Source organism: Bombina bombina, chromosome 1 (genome assembly GCF_027579735.1).
Source record: "Bombina bombina isolate aBomBom1 chromosome 1, aBomBom1.pri, whole genome shotgun sequence".
Taxonomy (NCBI): Eukaryota; Metazoa; Chordata; class Amphibia; order Anura; family Bombinatoridae; genus Bombina; species Bombina bombina.
This window is the reverse complement of record NC_069499.1, coordinates 1,544,203,540-1,544,224,233: the sequence shown is the minus strand read 5'-3', so window position 1 is coordinate 1,544,224,233 and position 20,694 is coordinate 1,544,203,540. Positions and strand designations below refer to the sequence as shown.

Genomic DNA, 20,694 nt, shown 5'->3' with positions numbered 1-20,694 from the left:
CCGTGGACTGGATACACCACAAGAGAAAGTAATTTATCAGGTAAGCATAAATTCTGTTTTCTCTTGTAAGGTGTAGCCAGTCCACAGATTCATCCTTTACTTGTGGGATACCAATACCAAAGCTTTAGGACACGGATGAAGGGAGGGAACAAGACAGGTACCTTAAACGGAAGGCACCACTGCTTGTAAAACCTTTCTCCCAAAAATAGCCTCCGAAGAAGCAAAAGTATCGAATTTGTAAAATTTGGAAAAGTTATGCAGCGAAGACCAAGTCGCTGCCTTACAAATCTGTTCAACAGAAGCCTCATTTTTAAAAGCCCATGTGGAAGCCACTGCTCTGGTAGAATGAGCAGTAATTGTTTCAGGAGGCTGCTGGCCAGCAGTCTCATAGGCCAGACGGATGATGCTTTTCAGCCAAAAGGAAAGAGAGGTAGCAGTCGCCTTCTGACCTCTCCTCTTACCAGAATAGATAACAAACAATGAAGTTGTTTGTCTGAAATCCTTAGTTGCTTGTAAATAGAACTTTAAAGCACGAACCACATCAAGATTGTGTAACAGACGTTCCTTCTTCGAAGAAGGATTAGGACACAGAGAAGGAACAACAATTTCCTGGTTAATATTCTTATTGGACACGACCTTAAGAAGAAAACCGGGTTTTGTACGCAAAACTACCTTATCTGCATGGAACACCAAGTAAGGTGAGTCACACTGTAAAGCAGATAACTCTGAAACTCTTCGAGCAGAAGAGATAGCTACCAAAAACAAAACTTTCCAAGATAAAAGTTTAATATCTATGGAATGTAAAGGTTCAAACGGAACCCCTTGCAGAACTGAAAGAACTAAATTCAGACTCCATGGCGGAGCCACAGGTCTATAAACAGGCTTGATTCTGACTAAAGTCTGAGTAAACGCTTGAACGTCTGGTACCTCCGCCAGACGTTTGTGTAAAAGAATATACAAAGCAGATATTTGTCCTTTTAAGGAACTAGCTGACAATCCTTTCTCCAATCCATCTTGGAGAAAAGACAATATCCTGGGAATCCTAATCTTACTCCATGAGTAACCCTTGGATTTGCACCAACAAAGATATTTTCGCCAAATCTTATGGTAGATTTTCCTGGTGACAGGCTTTCTAGCCTGAATCAGGGTATCGATAACCAACTCAGAGAAACCACGCTTAGATAGAATTAGGCGTTCAAACTCTAAGCAGTCAGACGCAGAGAAATTAGATATGGATGTTTGAAAGGACCTTGAAGTAGAAGGTCCTGCCTCATTGGCAGAGTCCATGGTGGAACGGATGACATGTCCACTAGGTCTGCATACCAAGTCCTGCGTGGCCACGCAGGTGCTATTAGAATCACTGACGCCCTCTCCTTCTTGATTCTGGCAACCAGACGAGGAAGGAGAGGAAACGGTGGAAACACATAGGCCAGTTTGAAGGACCAAGGCGCTGCTAGAGCATCTATCAACACCGCCTGGGGATCCCGGGACCTGGACCCATAAAGAGGAAGTTTGTCATTCTGACGGGACGCCATCAGATCCAATTCTGGAGTGCCACATAGCTGAGTCAGATGGGCAAATACCTCTTGTCTACTCCTGGGATGTGAATTGCTGAGAGGTGGCAAGAGTGATCCTACGCCCACCTGATTATTTTGTTTACTTCCATCATTGCTAGGGGACTCCTTGTTCCCCCTTGATGGTTGATGTAAGCTACAGTCGTGATGTTGTCCGACTGAAATCTGATTAATTTGGCCGCAGCTAGCTGAGGCCATGCCTGAAGAGCATTGAATATCGCCCTCAGTTCCAGAATGTTTATCGGGAGAAGAGCTTCTTCCCGAGACCATAAGCCCTGACTTTCAGGGGGTCCCAGACAGCACCCCAGCCCAACAGACTGGCGTTGGTCGTTACAATGATCCACTTTGGTCTGCGGAAACACATTCCCTGAGACAGGTGGTCCTGAGACAACCACCAGAGAAGAGAATCTCTGGTCCCCTGGTCCAACTGTATTTGAGGAGACAAATCTGCATAATCCCCATTCCACTGTTTGAGCATGCATAGTTGTAGTGGTCTGAGGTGTATCCGTGCAAAAGGGACTATGTCCATTGCCGCTACCATTAGTCCGATTGTCTCCATGCACTGAGCTACAGACGGCCGAGGAATGGAATGAAGAGCTCGGCAAGTAGTTAAGAGTTTTAACTTTCTGACCTCCGTCAGAAATATTTTCATTTCTACCGAGTCTATTAGGGTTCCTAGGAATGGAACTCTTGTGAGGGGGGAGAGAGAACTCTTTTTGATGTTCACCTTCCACCCGTGAGACCTCAGAAAGGCCAATAAAATTTCCGTCTGAGACTTGGCTCTTTGGAAAGTCGACGCCTGAATTAAGATGTCGTCTAGGTAAGGCGCCTCTGCTATGCCCCGCGGTCTTAGAACCGCCAGAAGGGACCCTAGCACCTTTGTGAAAATTCTGGGAGCAGTGGCCAACCCGAAAGGAAGAGCCACAAACTGATAATGCTTGTCCAGAAAAGCGAACCTGAGAAACTGGTGATGATCTTTGTGGATAGGAATGTGCAGATACGCATTCCTTTAGATCCACGGTAGTCATATATTGACCCTCCTGGATCATTAGTAAGATTGTCCGAATGGTCTCCATCTTGAATGATGGGACTCTGAGGAATTTGTTTAGAATTTTGAGATCTAGGATTGGTCTGAAAGTTCCTTCTTTTTTGGGAACCACAAACAGGTTTGAGTAAAAACCCAGCCCTTGTTCCACAATTGGAACTGGGTGGATCACTCCCATTGTATGTAGGTCTTCTACACAGCGTAAGGATGCCTCTTTCTTTGTCTGGTCTGTAGACAGACGAGAAATGTGGAACCTTCCCCTTGGAGGGGAGTCCTTGAATACTAGAAGATATCCCTGGGATACAATCTCTAAGGCCCAAGGATCGTGTACGTCTCTTGCCCAGGCCTGAGCGAAGAGAGAGAGTCTGCCCCCCACTAGATCCGGTCCCGGATCAGGGGCTACCCCTTCATGCTGTCTTGGAGGCAGCTGCAGGCTTCTTGGCCTGTTTACCCTTGTTCCAGCCCTGGTAAGGTTTCCAGGCTGCCCTGGGTTGTGAAGTGTTACCCTCTTGCTTTGCAGCAGGGGAGGATGAAGCGAGACCGCTCCTGAAATTTCAAAAGGAACGAAAATTATTTTGTTTGTTCTTTGTCTTAAAGGACTTGTCCTGAGGGAGAGCATGGCCTTTTCCCCCAGTGATTTCTGAGATAATCTCTTTCAATTCAGGCCCGAAAAGGGTCTTTCCTTTGGAAGGGATGTTCAGTAGTTTGGATTTTGACGACACATCGGCCGACCAGGACTTTAGCCATAGCGCCCTGCGCGCAAGAATGGCGAAACCTGAATTCTTTGCAGCTAACTTAGCTATTTGGAAAGCGGCATCTGTGATAAAAGAATTAGCCAGCTTAAGAGCCTTAATTCTGTCCATAATGTCCTCATATGAGGTTTCCATCTGGAGCGCATCTTCCAGCACCTCGAACCAGAAAGTAGCTGCAGTAGTTACAGGAACAATGCACGCTACAGGTTGGAGAAGAAAACGTTGATGAACAAAAATGTTCTTAAGTAAACCCTCTAATTTTTTATCCATAGGGTCTTTGAAGGCACAACTGTCCTCAATTGGTATGGCTGTGCATTTAGCAAGTGAAGAAAAAGCCCCCTCCACCTTAGGGACCGTCTGCCATGAGTCCCGCGTGGTGTCAGATATGGGGAACATTTTCTTAAAAACAGGAGGGGGAACAAACGGAATACCTGGTCTATCCCACTCCCAGTTACTATATACGCAATCCTCTTAGGGACCGGGAACACATCAGTGTAAACAGGAACTTCTAGGTACTTGTCCATTTTACACAATTCCTCTGGAACCACCAAAGGGTCACAATCATCCAGAGTAACTAATACCTCCCTGAGCAATAAGCGGAGGTGTTCTAGTTTAAATTTAAAAGCCAACGTATCTGAGTCTGTCTGAGGAGCAACCTTTCCCGAATCGGAAATTTCTCCCTCAGACAGCACATTCCTCGCCCCCATTTTCAGAGCGTTGTGAGTGTTATCGGATACGGCTACTAAAGCGTCAGAATGCTCATAATCTGTTCTTAAAACAGAGCTATCACGCTTTGCAGGTAACACAGGCAGCTTAGATAAAAATACTGAGAGGGTATTATCCATAACTGCCGCCAAATCTTGTAAGGTAAAAGAGTTAGACACGCTAGGGGTGCTAGGCGTCGCTTGAGCGGGCGTAACTGGTTGTGACACTTGGGGAGAGGTCAACGGGCTAACCTCATTACCTTCTGTCTGAGAATCATCTTGGGCCACATTTTTAAGTGCAACAATATGGTCTTTAAATTGTATAGACATATCAGTACAAGTGGGACACATTTTGAGAGTGGGTTCCACCATGGCTTCTAAACACATTGAACAAGGATTTTCCTTGGTGTCAGACATGTTTAACAGACTAGTAGTAAGACAAACAGGCTTAGAAATCACTTTAATCAAGTAAAAACACACTTTGCAAAAAACGTTACTGTGCCTTTAAGAGATAAAAAAGGCACACAATTTTCCAAAACAGTGAAAAATGCAGCAAACTCTTTGAAACTTTCACAGTATGTACCTAAAGCATTGGTAAGATTGCACAACTAGCAATAAAAACGATTAACTCCTTAATGCCCAAACCGGATCAATAGTAAGCTAACAGACCGGTTAAAACAACTTCAGCACCTTGCCACAGCTCTGCTGTGGCCCTACCTTCCCTTAGGAGTCAGATTTATGGGGAAAAAAGCTTCTTATGGGTCCTCAAACTGTAGCAGGACCCTCCATGTGAAAACAGCCTGAAGATCTAGTCAATCTAACTGCGCATCTGAGGTGCGAAATTAGGCCCCTCCCACCTTACGCCGGTGCTGTGAGGCCTAAAAAAACACTCCTAAGAGTTATAATATTAGCCATGTGGGTAACAACCCCTGAAAGAAACCCAAAGGGACCTTCAAAGTGACTCAAAAAACGATATTTATTAGTAAAAACCGTTTGCCATAAAAAAAGTGTCAACTTGCCATAAAATAGTGTCAACCAGCATAAATTAGCCCTGTTATGTAAGCTTGTAATTCCATACTTAGTCTCTTAATAAAGCTTACCCTTCCCTCATGGGGATCTTGTCAGTCCTTTTCTAGCATTATCACAGTCTTGTCTAGAAATAAATGACTGAACATACCTTATTGCAGCCTAACCTGCAAACCGTTCCCCCCTTCTGAAGTTTTCTTGTACTCCTCAGTCCTGTGTGGGAACAGCAGTGGATTTTAGTTACAACATTCTAAAATCATCTTCCTCTCTGCAGAAATCTTCATCTCTTTTCTGCTGGAGAGTAAATAGTACACACCGGTACCATTTAAAATAACAAACTTTTTCTTGTAGAACAAAAACTACAAATCTAACACCACATTCACTTTACCCTTCCGAGAGGGACCCTATTGCTTAGAGCCGGCAAAGAGAATGACTGGGGGGTGGAGCTAGAGGGGGAGCTATATGGACAGCTCTGCTGTGTGCTCTCTTTGCCACTTCCTGTTAGGAAGGAGAATATCCCACAAGTAAAGGATGAATCCGTGGACTGGATACACCTTACAAGAGAAATGTAGATTAAAATTAATAACACTTTACTTTTTTTAAGACAATTAAATTAATAAAAATGTATAAATGGCATTGATCACCAGTGTCAGTCAATGGCTGCACAATACTTTTAACCCATTTATTTCACAAAGAGAAAAAATATTACATATCCATGATTATAGGAAGCAGTAAATTAAAGGGACACTGAACCCAAAATGTTTCTTTTGTAATTCAGAAAGAGCATGCAATTTTAAGCAACTTTCTAATTTACTCCTATTTTCAATTCTTCTTCGTTCTCTTGCTATCTTTATTTGAAAAAGAAGGCATCTAAGCTTTTTTTTTGGGTTCAGTACTCTGGACAGCACTTTTTTTTATTGGTGGATGAATTTATCCACCAATCAGCAAGGACAACCCAGGTTGTTCACCAAAAATGGGCCAGCATCTAAACTTACATTCTTGCATTTCAAATAAATATACCAAGAGAATTTAGAAAATTTGATAATAGGAGTAAATTAGAAAGTTGCTTAAAATTTCATGCTCTATCTGAATCACGAAAGAAAAATTTTGGTTACAGTGTCCCTTTAAGGGGAGTGTGGACAGTGGAGGGAGATACAGGTTTGGGGAATGCATCACATGTCACAAGGGGCCCCCAGGGTGCTAGTTGCTCACTACATAAGTGGAGTGAATAGAAGGTCACAATGTCCATCTGTGTGTCAATAAATTAAAAACTCTTGTTACCGGAGGCAGCAGAACCAGGCGATGTGGGGGGACAAAGAGACTGGCCCCAAAGAGAGTGAGGTGACGAGTATGACAAACTATCTCGTGGGGTTGGCTGACATTGCTAGGAGTAACTCCTTCTGACCTCCAGGTCCGGCTGGGCACATGGAAATACTGGCACAAGCTGGAGAAGAGGCTGATGGACACAGTGACTGATGAGGCTTTTAGGAGGCTGGTGACATTCACCTGATACTCCTGCAGGGACCTTGGTAAACTGGTGCACAGGGATAAGAAAGGAACTTGTTAACATAGTAATATCCACAGGGCAGGAGTGATTAAGGGATATCTGAATGAAATCATACAAGACACACATGAAGAGTTTATATGACACAACATTACAAGTTACATACAGGATATATTGAGCAGTATGCTATAATAGGGAGACATGGGGATATAAGACATTACAGGGACAGATAGAAATAAGTAGCCCTATATGAATTAATATGAGGAGTTAAATAGGCATGCTAGAGGAGGAGCTGTAGGGAGGTGCCATATGATGAGGGGATATTTACCGAGCTGTTACATAGTATATATGCTTACAGGGGTAGTAGTACACTGAAATCCTGGTTATATCCCATACTAGGTGAAAATCTGAAGACTTGGGTCACAGAAGTGTCAGATTGATTGGATTGGTAGATAGATTCCCATGATAATAGCAGCCCAGGAGAACCTTCAAGAGTCCAGTCCAATCCTGCAAAGATATAACAGAATATTCTGATTTAAGGTAATGGTGGAAACTTCTATCACAATACATAAATTTGTACCACAATATGTCCTTGTTGTCATTATTATAAAGTATCTATCAGCCAGTGAGTAGCTATAGAAAGTGCACATCTGCATTAGTAGGAAGAATACATCTGATACAGCTGTTTTAGGTTCAATTTAAATTTAAACAGCTCATATAATATATATTTTTAACATGTTGCTCTTTGTTATGAATCACCGGAAATGTATGAGTTTTTCTTGGTTTACAGAAGCTTCTATGGAAGAAGTTGTAACACTTGAAGATTTTGTCACTGCTCAGAAATTTCTTCAAACCAAACCAGCCTTTCTGGGATGCCCACTTACCTTCAGGCAGAGTTGTGCTAATATGCAAGTGCAAGCTTGCAGATCTGTGCTCCACACTGGCAGTCACACTGAGGTTGGCGCTCTCTCTGGGAAGAAGAGTAATTACAGTCGAATTTAGAGGAACCTTTTGCTTCACTGGCAGCCTCAGTTGAATTTCAGCTTCAGGTGGCAGTCCTGTCACCACCACAGGATCCCCTTCTGGGGAACTAAACTCCAGTGCCACCAGATGAGAACTTACTGAGATATCAGGGAAGATTCCAGGAGTGAAAGTGTTAGAGTCTATCTCGGTCATAATCTGTAACAGCTCTTGATGACCTTCCAGAACATCAAGCAATATGGGTGGCAGCGAGACCCTACAATGTTCAGATGGTGTAGAGCAGAGTAAGTGATCAGGGAGGACACGTCCAGCCTGTACCTTAACACCAGGGACATCCAATGACAAAGGTTCCTCACTCGATAGATGTGTCCTCATCAGTGATGTCATCAGCCCCCGAGTCAAGTTAAAGGCAAAGAGTGACGTATCATCAGAAGGGAACACAGCCAAAGCACCACCTGGAGAAGTAGCCAAAGTCAGAATGATTAGCATGGATCTATGAATGTTGCACTTAACATAAAGTCTCATAGGAGTAGATTTATTAAAGGTCGAGCGGACATGATTCGCTGTAGCGAATCATAAATTCCATGTGAAATCATTGTGTGGCAGATCAGGTGATTTTTATTATTATTATTATTATTATTATTTAAAGCAACAACATATTACACAACTGTAATGTTAAGTATTCAGATGTTGATCACAATATTCAGAAGACATTTACATGAATCATAAAGAGTAGAGGAACCTGCCGTTGAGTCACTGGAAGCTGTAAACCATCTTTACAAAAAGCAATCAACAGGACAGATGGACTTTTGAGCTTACACTCTAAATTAAGTATATGGGGAAGTTGAGGGAGAGGGAGAAGATGCAGCAGAGACATCTTAAAATAAGTTGTGTGCATCCCTGAACAGATGTGTTTTCAAGGAATGCTGGAAGCTTTGGAGACTGGACGCAAGTCTGAACAAGCAAGGCAAGAAGTTCCATATTATAGGCGCAGTTCTAGAAAAGTCTTGCAGATGAGATTGTGAGGATGTAATGAGAGATGAAGAGAGAAGTAGATCATAGGCAGAATGGAGGGGCAGGTTGGGGAGTATTTGCCGACAAGGGCAGAAATATAGGAGGGTGCAGTGTTGTTGTGGGCTTTGTATGTTAGGCTCCAAATTTAGAATTTTATTCTTGAAGCTAAGGGAAGCCAGTGGAGAGATTGGCAGAGAGGTGCAGCAGATGTGGAGCGATGCTTAAGGAAGATGAGCCTGGCAGAGCAATTCATGGTGGATTGCAATAAGGACAAACGGTAGCTTGGGAGAGCTTTAGGGGAGAGCTGTGAGCATGGAGACGCTCATGTTATTATTTTAATTTGCCTGACACTAGTTTACTGTTTGTTGGTTGCTCAGAATTTTAGCCGCTCTAGCTATAGTTAACTACGTCACACAGTCTGGGTTATTCCAAGACTTTTATAGCACAGGGCTATACTGTGGAGTTTATTTTAATTTGCCAGCCATCCAAGAGAAATTATTTAGCCAAATATATTAGCATTCTATTTCATTTGAATTGAGTTATTTCGTTACTTACAAGATATATACGATCCACAATAGGATCCATAGCATAATCGATTAAATATATAGTATATGAAAACTACGATAAGCAACCTGCCATACTACGATAAATATTTTTATATATAGGAAATGATCTAGGGGAGCAGAGAACACACACCTAGTAGCGTTATATACTGGAGCAATTTATTGTTGTCAGCTGGAGCCCGACACACGTTAACAGCATTGACTATCTGACTGTTACTATGTTGCAAAAGTAGGAACGAATTGTTGCCTAATTCACATCCACAAACACTAGATGTCTGGTTTTCCTTCTCCAGCAATCTATTAGAGCTAAGACTATTGCAGCTCCATGGCAAACATTTAAAGGGATAGGTATCTTTCTGTGCACATTTAATGAACGATAATACTGAGGTGCTATGGGAACTTATCTGCTTATTAACTTTGCAACTATAGAGTGAAGTTGAGATTACAAACGAATAATATTTATATGATACATTTATACAATTGCATACATAGGCAAGGATAATAATTGTCGCAATATATCTACAAATATATAATGAAATATAACCACAATACTTGTTAGTAAAGTTTTGAGTTAACTCTTCTCATACTCTAAGCTAATGTATATTTTTATACACTGCTCCCACAATGATAGGGTTAAGTTGGTATTGATATGCTATTAGTTCCTAAACTAACTCATTAATACATTAATATGCTATGAAGCAGAGATATTATCAACTTCACATATTACAAATCTAACGTTTTTGATACCGTAATACATTGAGTTATCATAAAACTCAAACGTAAACACCAACAGTACACGGTGGTTGATATCACATACACTCCTATGGCTGTCTTATATACTTAAGTCAGACTAATCTGCTGATCATTCTAAGCAACTTTATTTTGCATACAAGGGGACTTTATTTATTAAAGGGCCACTGTAAGTAAATATTTTCTATGCCTGTTACTAACTAACTAACCTGCAAATTTATTTGTTTTCCAAACCCACTCCGTGGGTATCCTTTGCTCTGTACCAATCCGTTTACAATACCTAGGTTTCAAAATGGCGCTTTAAACACAAAGTTATTGGTTTAAGTATTTTGAACATGCAGTGCTGAAAATAGTGGGCAGGATAACGTGACATCATCGGTGAATAAAAGATATAACTTTTAGAACGTTATGAAACTTCGTTTTGGAGAAAATATAGGTCAGTAGGTTTTAATTAATGTTTATTAACTTTAATATGTTAGTTGTTTAGCTTAAAAATTATAACAGAAAGTAATCCTTTAACACTCATTGGCTAGATTGTCTTCAATAAAACCCCTATTACCTATCTATTATCACACAGGACTAGTGTTCAGTGTCATTTTTAATGTTGTGTATGTTACTCATTTTAGTTTAGACCATTAAAAGTTATATTTTATTAGTTTGGCATTTCACTGCCCATCGGTCAGGGCCTAGAGTGCTATTTAAGCATACTTTTCTAGGTTTTGGTGCACTTCTTCAATGCACCATCCCCTATAATGTTCTGGGTAGCTTGGGAGAACCTAGAGGATAGGAATACAATAGTCAAGGCAGGAAATGATTGAGTGAGAAATTGTTTTATAGATATTTTTAAGTTTGAAGAGGCAGTAGTTAGCTAAGGACTTTCTATGGGAGCAAAAGAGAGTTCTGGGTCAGATATGGCCTGAGGGGCAGAGATAATGACAGAGTTTTCCACAGTATGATTTGAGGAACTGGGACATTGGTAGAAGAAATAGATAGGAGTAGAGCTTTATAGATTTCATCTTTAGGCAGTGAGAAGCCATGCAGGATGATATATTAGATAGGCAGCTGGTGACACAAGCCAGCAGGGAACATTAGGTGCAGCAAGGTACATTAGGCCTTGAGAGAGGGTTAGAGGGGAGTAGGTTAGAAAAGTAGGAAGAGAGCCACAGTAGAGCAGTTTCACAAATACCCAAAGACTGAAGGGTTTGGAGAAGCAGTGGATGGTCAACAGTATCAAGTGCTGCAGATATGTCTAAAAGGATTAGCATGGAGTAATAACCTTTAGAATTGTTTGTCAGTGAGCAGGTCATTTGTCACCTTTGTGATGGCAGTTTCAGTAGATTGTTAGGACCAAAGCCAGATGGCAAAGGGTCAAGAAGATGGTTGGATTAGAGAAAGTGTGATAAGCGTTTATAAATGATCCACACAAGAAGTTTAGAGGCAAGGGGAAGAAGAGAGATTTGTGGTATTTGGATTTATTGTGGGTTTTTTAAAGAGACACAAGTCAAAATTAAACTGTCATCATTCAGATAGAGCAGCAATTTTAAACAACTTTCCAATTTACTTCCGTCAACAAAATGTGCTCAGTTTTTTTTATATTTACACTTTTTGAGTCAACAGCTCCTACTGAGCACGTGCAAGAATTCACAGAATATATATATATATATATATATATATATATATATATATATATGCATTTGTGATTGGCTGATTGCTGTCACATGATGCACGAGTGGAAATAGACATAACTTTGACATTTGTCAGTGCAATTGTATTGTCTTTTTATGCATTTGTTGATTATGCAAATTTACTGTATTGATCCTTTAAGAACAGGTGTAATAATAATAATGTACCAGTTTTAAAGGAAAGGTTGAAGATGTGTGTGAGGATGGGTGTAACAGTAGGGGGAAGGGAAGGAAGCAGGTCTAAGGGAATCATGGGGGAAGATGAGACGATGAAAGAGAAGCAGAGTTTGTGGTTATTTGTGAGAAGTGGATATTGTTGTTTTTTCATGTTTCACTACACAAAGGTTAAACACAAAGTAGGAGTACCATGTGGGACCCGCTGAGCACTGCTGGTCCTGAGTGAAAACTGTCACTGATTAAATCAGCAGGATTGGATTGGATCAACAGCATGTTCCACTCAGGACCAACACTGCTCTCATTTGGAAAATGACCATCTGCTTACAGGTTGCAGATGACCACTTAAAACAAAACAGGCCCTTATCCAGAGGAGGGAGGAGAGCTATAGCAGAGGCCCTATCTTCCTCCCTGTTTAATGTGGAGGGAGGAGTGGACATTCTTTTAAAATAGTTGACTCTCTTCTTTCAAATGATAAACGGTGATCAGGTTCACTCATGCGAGCCTGGAGCTGACTGCACTCCAAACCTGTGATAAATCCGGCCCTATGTTGCACATGAATGCCATAGAAATTGCAAGCAATTGTATTTTAAATGGGTTTTAGTGTTTTCTGGGCTGTAAAACGGACCCTTGCACCCCTATGTTTTACAGTGGGGATACCTTAGTAGAACCATGCATAGTGGTTTGCAACTGTGTTCATGGTGTTTTCAAATTTGATATAACTATTTTATTTTATTTTTAATTTGTTGTGAACATCGGGGGACACTTTGTATTGAGAACCCTTACAGACAGGATAATCATATCCATCAAACATTTTCCTATGATTTGTTGATATGTCTAACTGACCAGAACTGACCACTAAAAATCTAAATATGGCCCTTTATTATTTTTGCACATGCTCAGTTCACATCTTTATAAACACTATTTAATAATACTCCAATGTTTTCCCTATGAAAAATGTTCTGTACTAACTAACACTGGCAGTCATATTATTTCTTTGTCATACCAATATAACATTGTGGTGTTGTATTACATTTTCCTTGGCAAACGATGGATAATTTTTTTTCTATTGAATAGGAAAAAGGCTGAATTTGAAACTAATAAAAATACAATAGTGTGCATCATTTATTTCCCACAAAGTAAATGTTCCTTACCAGGTATTATCAGAGTTTAGCACACGAATGTACATAATTTGTTTGGTTTGAACAGCTGCCACAAGAGGGCAATGTCCTGGTTTGAATGTGAGAATTCCTGGCAATCTAACATTTACAGCAATCTAATATCATATTCATTCATCATATTAACTGTTACACTGGAATAAAAAGTGTCACAACTCACAGTACAGTTACAGTAATAATAACACTGTATAATAAAGATGAATAAAAAAATTACAATAAAAAGTTATACGGACTCAAAGATATGAGGTCTTATAGGGATTTAAGATAGTGATACATACATATATGTCTAAATATATATATATATATATATATATATATATATAGTATATATATGTGTGTGTAGATGTGGGCACATATGTATTTATTTATCAGATGTATTTAGAAATATATATTTCAAAATACATCTGTACATTATTTTCCATGTGAAGAACAAAGGAAAGTAAAATATACGTTGTGCTCATTGCGTTTCTTAATTTAGATCTTAACACAGTCGGGTTAGTGCAACTTAATGCATGTTATTGAAATATTACATATAAAATATTTAAAATATATAAATATAAATTATTAAAAAATATTAAACACTTTAAAATATATAGATATATTCTATGGATTATTCATTTTTAAAAATGTATATTTATATATATATATATATATATATATATATATATATATATATATATATATATATATGCATACGAAGAGACAAGCGCTCTACCAGGAATGTACAACAGCTCATCAGCTAGTTTTATGGCGATTTACCACCTCCTCTTTTCACAGAGGAGAACTTTCCTGAAGTATATCAGTCTGTTTTCCATAGCGCTTCTCTCTTCTTATGCAAATATATATATATATATATATATATATATATATATACAACACACAGAAAACCTGGCACTCACCAGCAGATTCACAATAATGTTTAAAAGCAAAACTGGGGGAATCAGTTACATTTGGCGCCAAAGGATCAATCCCAGGACCACAACAAGGTCTCCCCCTTCCTGGGACCCTAAACCAGCACCCACACAATGCATACTACCAAACACACAAACTGGGAATCTCCCAGGGTGACACAGGCTTTTGTAACCTCCCCAATGTAAATACAAAACACAGGAATGGACCGCACTCACAGACTGGACTGGGTACACATCCTAAGCCACAGCAAACTCCACAGCCCTGAACACTGACAGACAGCTGCAAAGTTCCCAGCAACCCAGGCCGTTAACCCCAGAGTAGCCTGGGTGACAGGCCCGCAGGGAAGCATTACAAACATTTTCAACACAACACACAGAAAACCTAGCACTCGCCAGCAGATTCACAGTAATGTTCAAAAGCAAAACTGGGGGAAGTCAGTTACATTTGGCGCCAAAGGATCAAGCCCAGGACCACAACAAGGTTTCCCCCATCCTGGGACCCTAAACCAGCACCTACACAATGCATACTTCCAAACAAACCAACTGGGAACCTCCCAGGGTGACACAGGCTTTTGCAGCCTCCCCTATGTAAATACAAAACACAGGAATGGACCGCACTCACAGACTGGACTGGGTACACATCCTTAGCCACAGCAAACTCCACAGCCCTGGACACTGACAGACAGTGGCAAAGTTCAGAGCGACCCAGGCAGTTAACCCCAGAGCAGCCTGGGTGACAGACCCACAGAGAAGCATTACAAACATTATCAACACAACACACAAAAAACCTAGCACTCGCCAGCAGATTTACAGTAATGTTTAAAAGCAAAACTGGGGGAAGTCAGTTACATTTGGCGCCAAAGGATCAAGCCCAGGACCACAACAAGGTTTCCCCCTTCCTGGGACCCTAAACCAGCACCCACACAATGCATACTTCCAAACAAACCAACTGGGAACCTCCCAGGGTGACACAGGCTTTTGTAACCTCCCCTATGTAAATACAAAACACACACACACACATATATATATATATATATATATATATATATATATATATATATAGACATTATAGACATATATATAAGTGCATTGGAGCCCTTTGCAGTTAAGTAGTAAGTAGATAAAAACTTGTAAAAACATGTTTATGCAATATTCATATTTAATAGTGTTAAGTGTTATACTGTGTATTTACTGTAAATATTTTACATTCCACTGTTCTTCACATGGGGTAATATGATTTATGTATTTATAAGTAGATATTCCTATATTTATTGCAATTACAAATGTTTAGGCATTCTCATGTGTATTTCTTTTGTTTGTATTGGTTTGACACAAAAAACGTGGAGAAAAAAAAAGCCAAAATCTGACACATTCCACACAAAACTCCAAAAATGGACTGGACAAAATTACTGGCACCTTCTCAAAATTGTAAGAAATAATTGCATTCCAAGTTTGTGATGCTCCTGTAATTTGTAATTAAACTCACCTGTATCAATTAACAGGTGCTGACAATATAAAAATCACACCGACAACCAGTTAAAATGGTGATAAATTGACTCAACCTTTCTGTTGTTTGTCTCTGAGTACCACACTGAGCATGGAGAAGAGAAAGAGCAGCAAATAATTGTCTGAGGATTTAAGAACAAAAATTGTGGAAAGGCGGGATAGCCCTTCCCCCCGCAGCAAAAGTGTGATATGTGGTGGGTAGGAGCAGGGATGGGGCTTAAAAAAAATCATAAGACCAAATTAATATAAATAAAATTCTAATTAAAGTCATATATTTTAATACTCTTAGGCAGCAAATTAAAAACAAGCTTAAACCACTGGTATATCTATATTAGCTCTGTATTAAATTGAGTAGCAACCTGGGGCTTAGACTTAGGGTTTTTTAAGGTTTTTTTGGGGTTTTTTATTTTATTTAGATAGGGTGGGCAGTAAAAGAGCTAAATGCCCTTTTAAGGGCAATGGGTAGTTTAGGGTTTTTAGTGTTAGGTTATTTTATTTGGGGGGGTTTGGTGGGTTAGGGGTTTTACTGTTAGGGGGGCTTTGTGTATTTTGTTGAAAAAGAGCTGATTATCTTGGGCAATGCCCTGCAAAAGGCCCTTTTAAGGGCTACTGGTAGTTTATTAGAGTAGGGGGTGTTTTTATTTTGGGGGGCTTTTTTATTTTCATAGGGATTAGGTATACTTTTTAAAAATTTGGTAATTTTATTTTTTATTTTATGTAATCTTAGATTTTTTTATTTTATGTAATTGTAGCTTAAAGGGACTGTCCCTTTAATTTATACTTAGTTTATTTGTATTTTTAAAGTAGTGTTAGTTTTTTTTAATTTAATAGTATCTTTAGTATTTTGTAAATTAGGTAATTTGGGTTCATTTATGGGGTGTTAGGTTAGTGGGGTTAGGTTTATTGCGTTGTGGGCTTTGGTGGTTTAGGGGTTAATACTTTAATAGGTTTATTGTATTGTGGGCTTTGGCAGTTTAGGGATTAATACTTTAATAGGTTTATTGCGTTGTGGGTTAATGGCGGATTAGGGGTTAATAGTTTTAATAGGTAGTTTGCAATGTTGGGGTTGGCGGATTTAGGGGTTAATAATTTAGTTATTACTTGCGGTGTGGGTTTGATGGCGGATATAGTGGTTAATAGTTTAATTATTGTGTTGTGGGGGGTTGTAGGTTTAGGGGTTAATACATTTATTATTAGTAGTGAGAGGGGGGATTGCGGATATAGGGGTTTTACGTGTTGGGTTTATTTTTGTGAGGCGTGTTAGACTGTTACGGGAGATTTGTTATTTTCTTTACTTTTCTTAGGCGCCGGCAGTTTCTAAAGTGCCGTAAGTCACTGGCGACTCCAGAAATTTGTATTTACACTCATTTCTGGACATCGCTAGTTTATCAGTCTTACAGCACTTTATGAACTGCGAGCAGGGTTTATGTAATACCCTGATGTGCAAGGTGAAATTACGGGCGGCGCAGGTTGCATCGCTTGCGCTGAAGCCTGCGCTGTATATGTAATCTCGCCCCTGGAGCAGTTGGTGAAAGAAGAGTGGTCCAAAATTCCAGTAGAGAGGTGTAAGAAACTCATTGATGGTTATAGGAAGCATTTGATTTCAGTTTGTTTTTTTCAAGGGGTGTGCTACCAAATATTAAATTGAGGGTGCCAATAATTTTGTCCAGTCCATTTTTGGAGTTTTGCGTGGAATTTGTCAGATTTGGCTTTTTTTTTTCTTCTTCACTTTTTTGTGTCATACCAATACAAACAAAAGAAATAAACATGAGAATGCCTAAACATTTGTAATTGCAACAATTTTCTGGGAGAAGTGGTGCATTACCTGACAGAAATGCAGGGGTGCCTATATTTTTGGCCATGACTGTATATATATATATATATATATATATATATATATATATATATATAGATAGATATTATGGGGAACAAATAGACCGATGGCACTACCAGTGTTGTTTCCTATACTGTATTTACCACTTATATAAAGTTATTTACATATTTGTATTATATTATTATAAGGAAAAGGGTGCTGTACACCGAGAAATGAATTCAAAGATAAACAAGTGAGGAGCACTGTGTACTGGAAAGCACTCACAATACAACTTGTATATGGAATTATGGATACCAGCCCCTCCTACACTAGTGTCCATAATTCCATATACAGTGCTGATATCCTGTCAATTTTGCATCTTGTTATCCACATTTTGGTTTTAACACGTTTGATTTTTTTAGTTTTGTCAATAATAAAAGTTATGTTTTAAATACATCCCCCATCTTCTGGGGCTTGATTTGTCCTGTTTTTGTGTTCACCCATCTAACTTATTAAGTGAAGTTGTGTTGTGAGTGCTTTCCAGTACACTCTTTAGCAAGTGTTCCTCACTTGTTTTTCTTTGAATATATATATAAAATGTGGTCGGTACACCAGCTCAGAACCAATCTAATTAGAGAATTGTGGATAACCCAGGATAACTAGAAAGTAATGTATCCAGGGGTGCAAGGGGGCATAATAAATTTAGAAATACAAATAATGCCTATCGATAGTAAGGATTAGTATGCTCATATGAGTAATCCAATGCTGGGGCAGCTTATTCTAATGAAGAGTCTATCAGCAAAAAGCAAAAGAAATCAGATAGCAAAATTTTTCATGTGTTAGTAAAAACAAAGCAGTTCATGCATTCTGAGCAGTGTCAATCTGTTATGCAGCAGGGAAGCAGTTCATGCATTCTGAGCAGTGTCAATCTGTTATGCAGCAGGGAAGCAGTTCATGCATTCTGACTGAGCAGTGTCAATCTGTTATGCAGCAGGGAAGCAGTTTATGTATTCTGAGCAGTGTCAATCTGTTATGCAGCAGGGAAGCAGTTTATGTATTCTGAGCAGTGTCAATCTGTTATGCAGCAGGGAAGTAGTTTATGCATTCTGAGCAGTGTCAATCTGTTATGCAGCAGGGAAGCAGTTCATGCATTCTGAGCAGTGTCAATCTGTTATGCAGCAGGGAAGCAGTTCATGCATCCTGAGCAGTGTCAATCTGTTATGCAGCAGGGAAGCAGTTCATGCATCCTGAGCAGTGTCAATCTGTTATGCAGCAGGGAATCAGCTCAGAATGCATAAACTGCTTCCCTGCTGCATAACAGATTGACACTGCTCAGAATGCATTAACTGCTTTGCTTTTACTAACACTTGAGAATTTTTGCTAAATGAATTCTTTTGCTTTTTGCTTGGAGGCATTAATTTATTATTTATATGGATTGCTTTTGCTGATACAGACTCTTCATTGGAATAAGCTGCCCCAGTATTGGATTACTCATATGAGCATACTTATCCTTACTATCGACAGGACAGCCGGACTAAGGCATTATTAACCTTACCATTATTCCATTCTATTACTTTAAGAGCTCTGATCTAAACGGTAGATAGTTCCCAATGGCCATTGGTATATAGGTATCTTTTTATCATATATAGGTACAATTTTTTCATCTGCTTTTATTGCATGTATGTACTGTTTATATTATTAAACATTAATTCTTGTATATGATTATCAAGCATCTAATATCTGTGGGAAAAGGGCTTGTTATCTCTGGAACGGCAACCACCATTTTTATATTGATGGTCTGTGCTGGCATAGGGAATACTTAAACTCTTTTCTTGCTTTTCTATTTTCTTTTTTTCTTTTTGTAATATATATCTTCTAGATATATATTGTAACAAAATACAATCAGATATATGTAGAAAAATGTATTTATGAATAAATAGAACATATTATGCTATGTGAAGAACATTGGAATGTGAAATATTAATATTTTCATGTTCGGTTAGCAATTAGGTTTGAGAGGGGCTTGTGGGGGGCGAGTGGGCTTGTGTGAGTGGAGTTGCAACAGGAGAGGCCACAGGTGTGATGTGGGTGTGGTTAGATGGGCCATGGACAGAGTCAGGAGAGCTGTGGACTGGCCCAGGGTGGTCCTCAATTATACTACTAGAATATGTCTCATACTACCGGGGCAACATTTTGATTTTCATGGTTCCTTTTCTCCATAGAAAATATTTTTAAAAATATATATTACAACAACGACTATACTCCAGGCTGGATTATATTTGTCTATACACCAACCCAATCAAAGTATTACTTGATATGATCATTTATTTGTATAGAGCAGCACAATTCTGTAGCACTGAATGTGTCTAGCTTATTGTGAGAAGTAAACTGAACTGAGACAGTCAAAAGTTCTCTGCTTATATTTATTTGTGAGAAACTGTGCCAGACTGTGCTGGTGTCATGTGACATGCCAAGCTAGTGTCATGTGCTGTTTTAGATGTGCACTGTGCAGCACTGAATGCTAAGCCCTAACTCAGCATCCAGCCAATCCCATTGCATCAGAAAAGGTCCTACTGGGGTTACCACTGTTACCAGGATACTGCTCTGGTGGTAGGGATTGTTTCTGGGTAGGGCTGACTGTAGGTGCATGCAGCAGAAAGCTGGAGCGGCAGGCATGTGAGAATTTGAGCATCTGTGCAGCTGCACACACTGCTCTCTTAAGTCTTGAGACTGTGTGACTCATCTCACACTGTATCCATGCAGCCTTGGGCAGACAGCATCCAGTCTGCTGGTCCCCTTAGCCCTGCTCTTTCTGCTGTGGCCCTAAGATCAACTAACTGAAGTTTGTTAGGGGAACAGTGATTTGTAGAAAGGTGTCAGTGTGAAGAATAAGTGAGTGCACACACGCCTGTCCCCCATACAGCCTTGTCTAGTGCAGGGTGAGAGGGAACTTGTTCCTAGCAAAGTCAATTAACTTATATTTGTCTGCGCCTTCATGCTTCCTCCTCAGTCTTTACCTTGCTTTGCTCCTGTTGGCTGCCCTAAATGTCTTTTTATTAGCTAACCTCACACCAGAATCACATTCAAAAGCATATTCAATTAATCCACCATGAAGGAATTTATATATTTATTTACTTATTAGTTTTTAGGTCCAGTTTCACATATTGCAATTTATTTTATTTTGCTTTAAATGATTAGCCCAGCAGTGGAAGATCCACTGCTGGGCTAATCATTTTAAAAAAGTTATAAAATACATTTATTTAGTTGTTTTTTGGGATGTTGGGGTGGAGAGCGAAATTGCATGGGGGGGGGGGGGCAAGAAAATGTTTGCCCAGGGTCCAGTCAATATTAAAGATGACCCTGCTCCTAAACGAAATACAGTTGGCACCTGTGGTTAAGTACTGGTATCACTAAGGGCTGCAAGAGGGATGCCTACATACATAATGGCTTGCCCTGCCCCCTTGCCCCCCCCCCCAGCTGTGAACCTCCCTCCATGACCTGAGCTGAGAATTAAGTG

General features: G+C 39.7%; 1 protein-coding gene across 1 annotated transcript in view; it reads right to left on the bottom strand.

Annotated features, from left to right (window-relative positions):
- The window catches only part of LOC128667110 (polycystin-1-like), a 248,997-nt gene that overhangs the window by 90,027 nt on the left and 138,276 nt on the right, over positions 1 to 20,694 (bottom strand). Inside the window, exons 24-26 of the mRNA XM_053722016.1 lie at positions 7,490 to 8,041; positions 6,962 to 7,112; positions 6,383 to 6,635 (exon numbers count right to left, since the gene is read on the bottom strand). Coding sequence (XP_053577991.1) covers positions 6,383 to 6,635; positions 6,962 to 7,112; positions 7,490 to 8,041 — 956 coding nt within the window. The remainder of the gene's footprint in view (positions 1 to 6,382; positions 6,636 to 6,961; positions 7,113 to 7,489; positions 8,042 to 20,694) is intronic.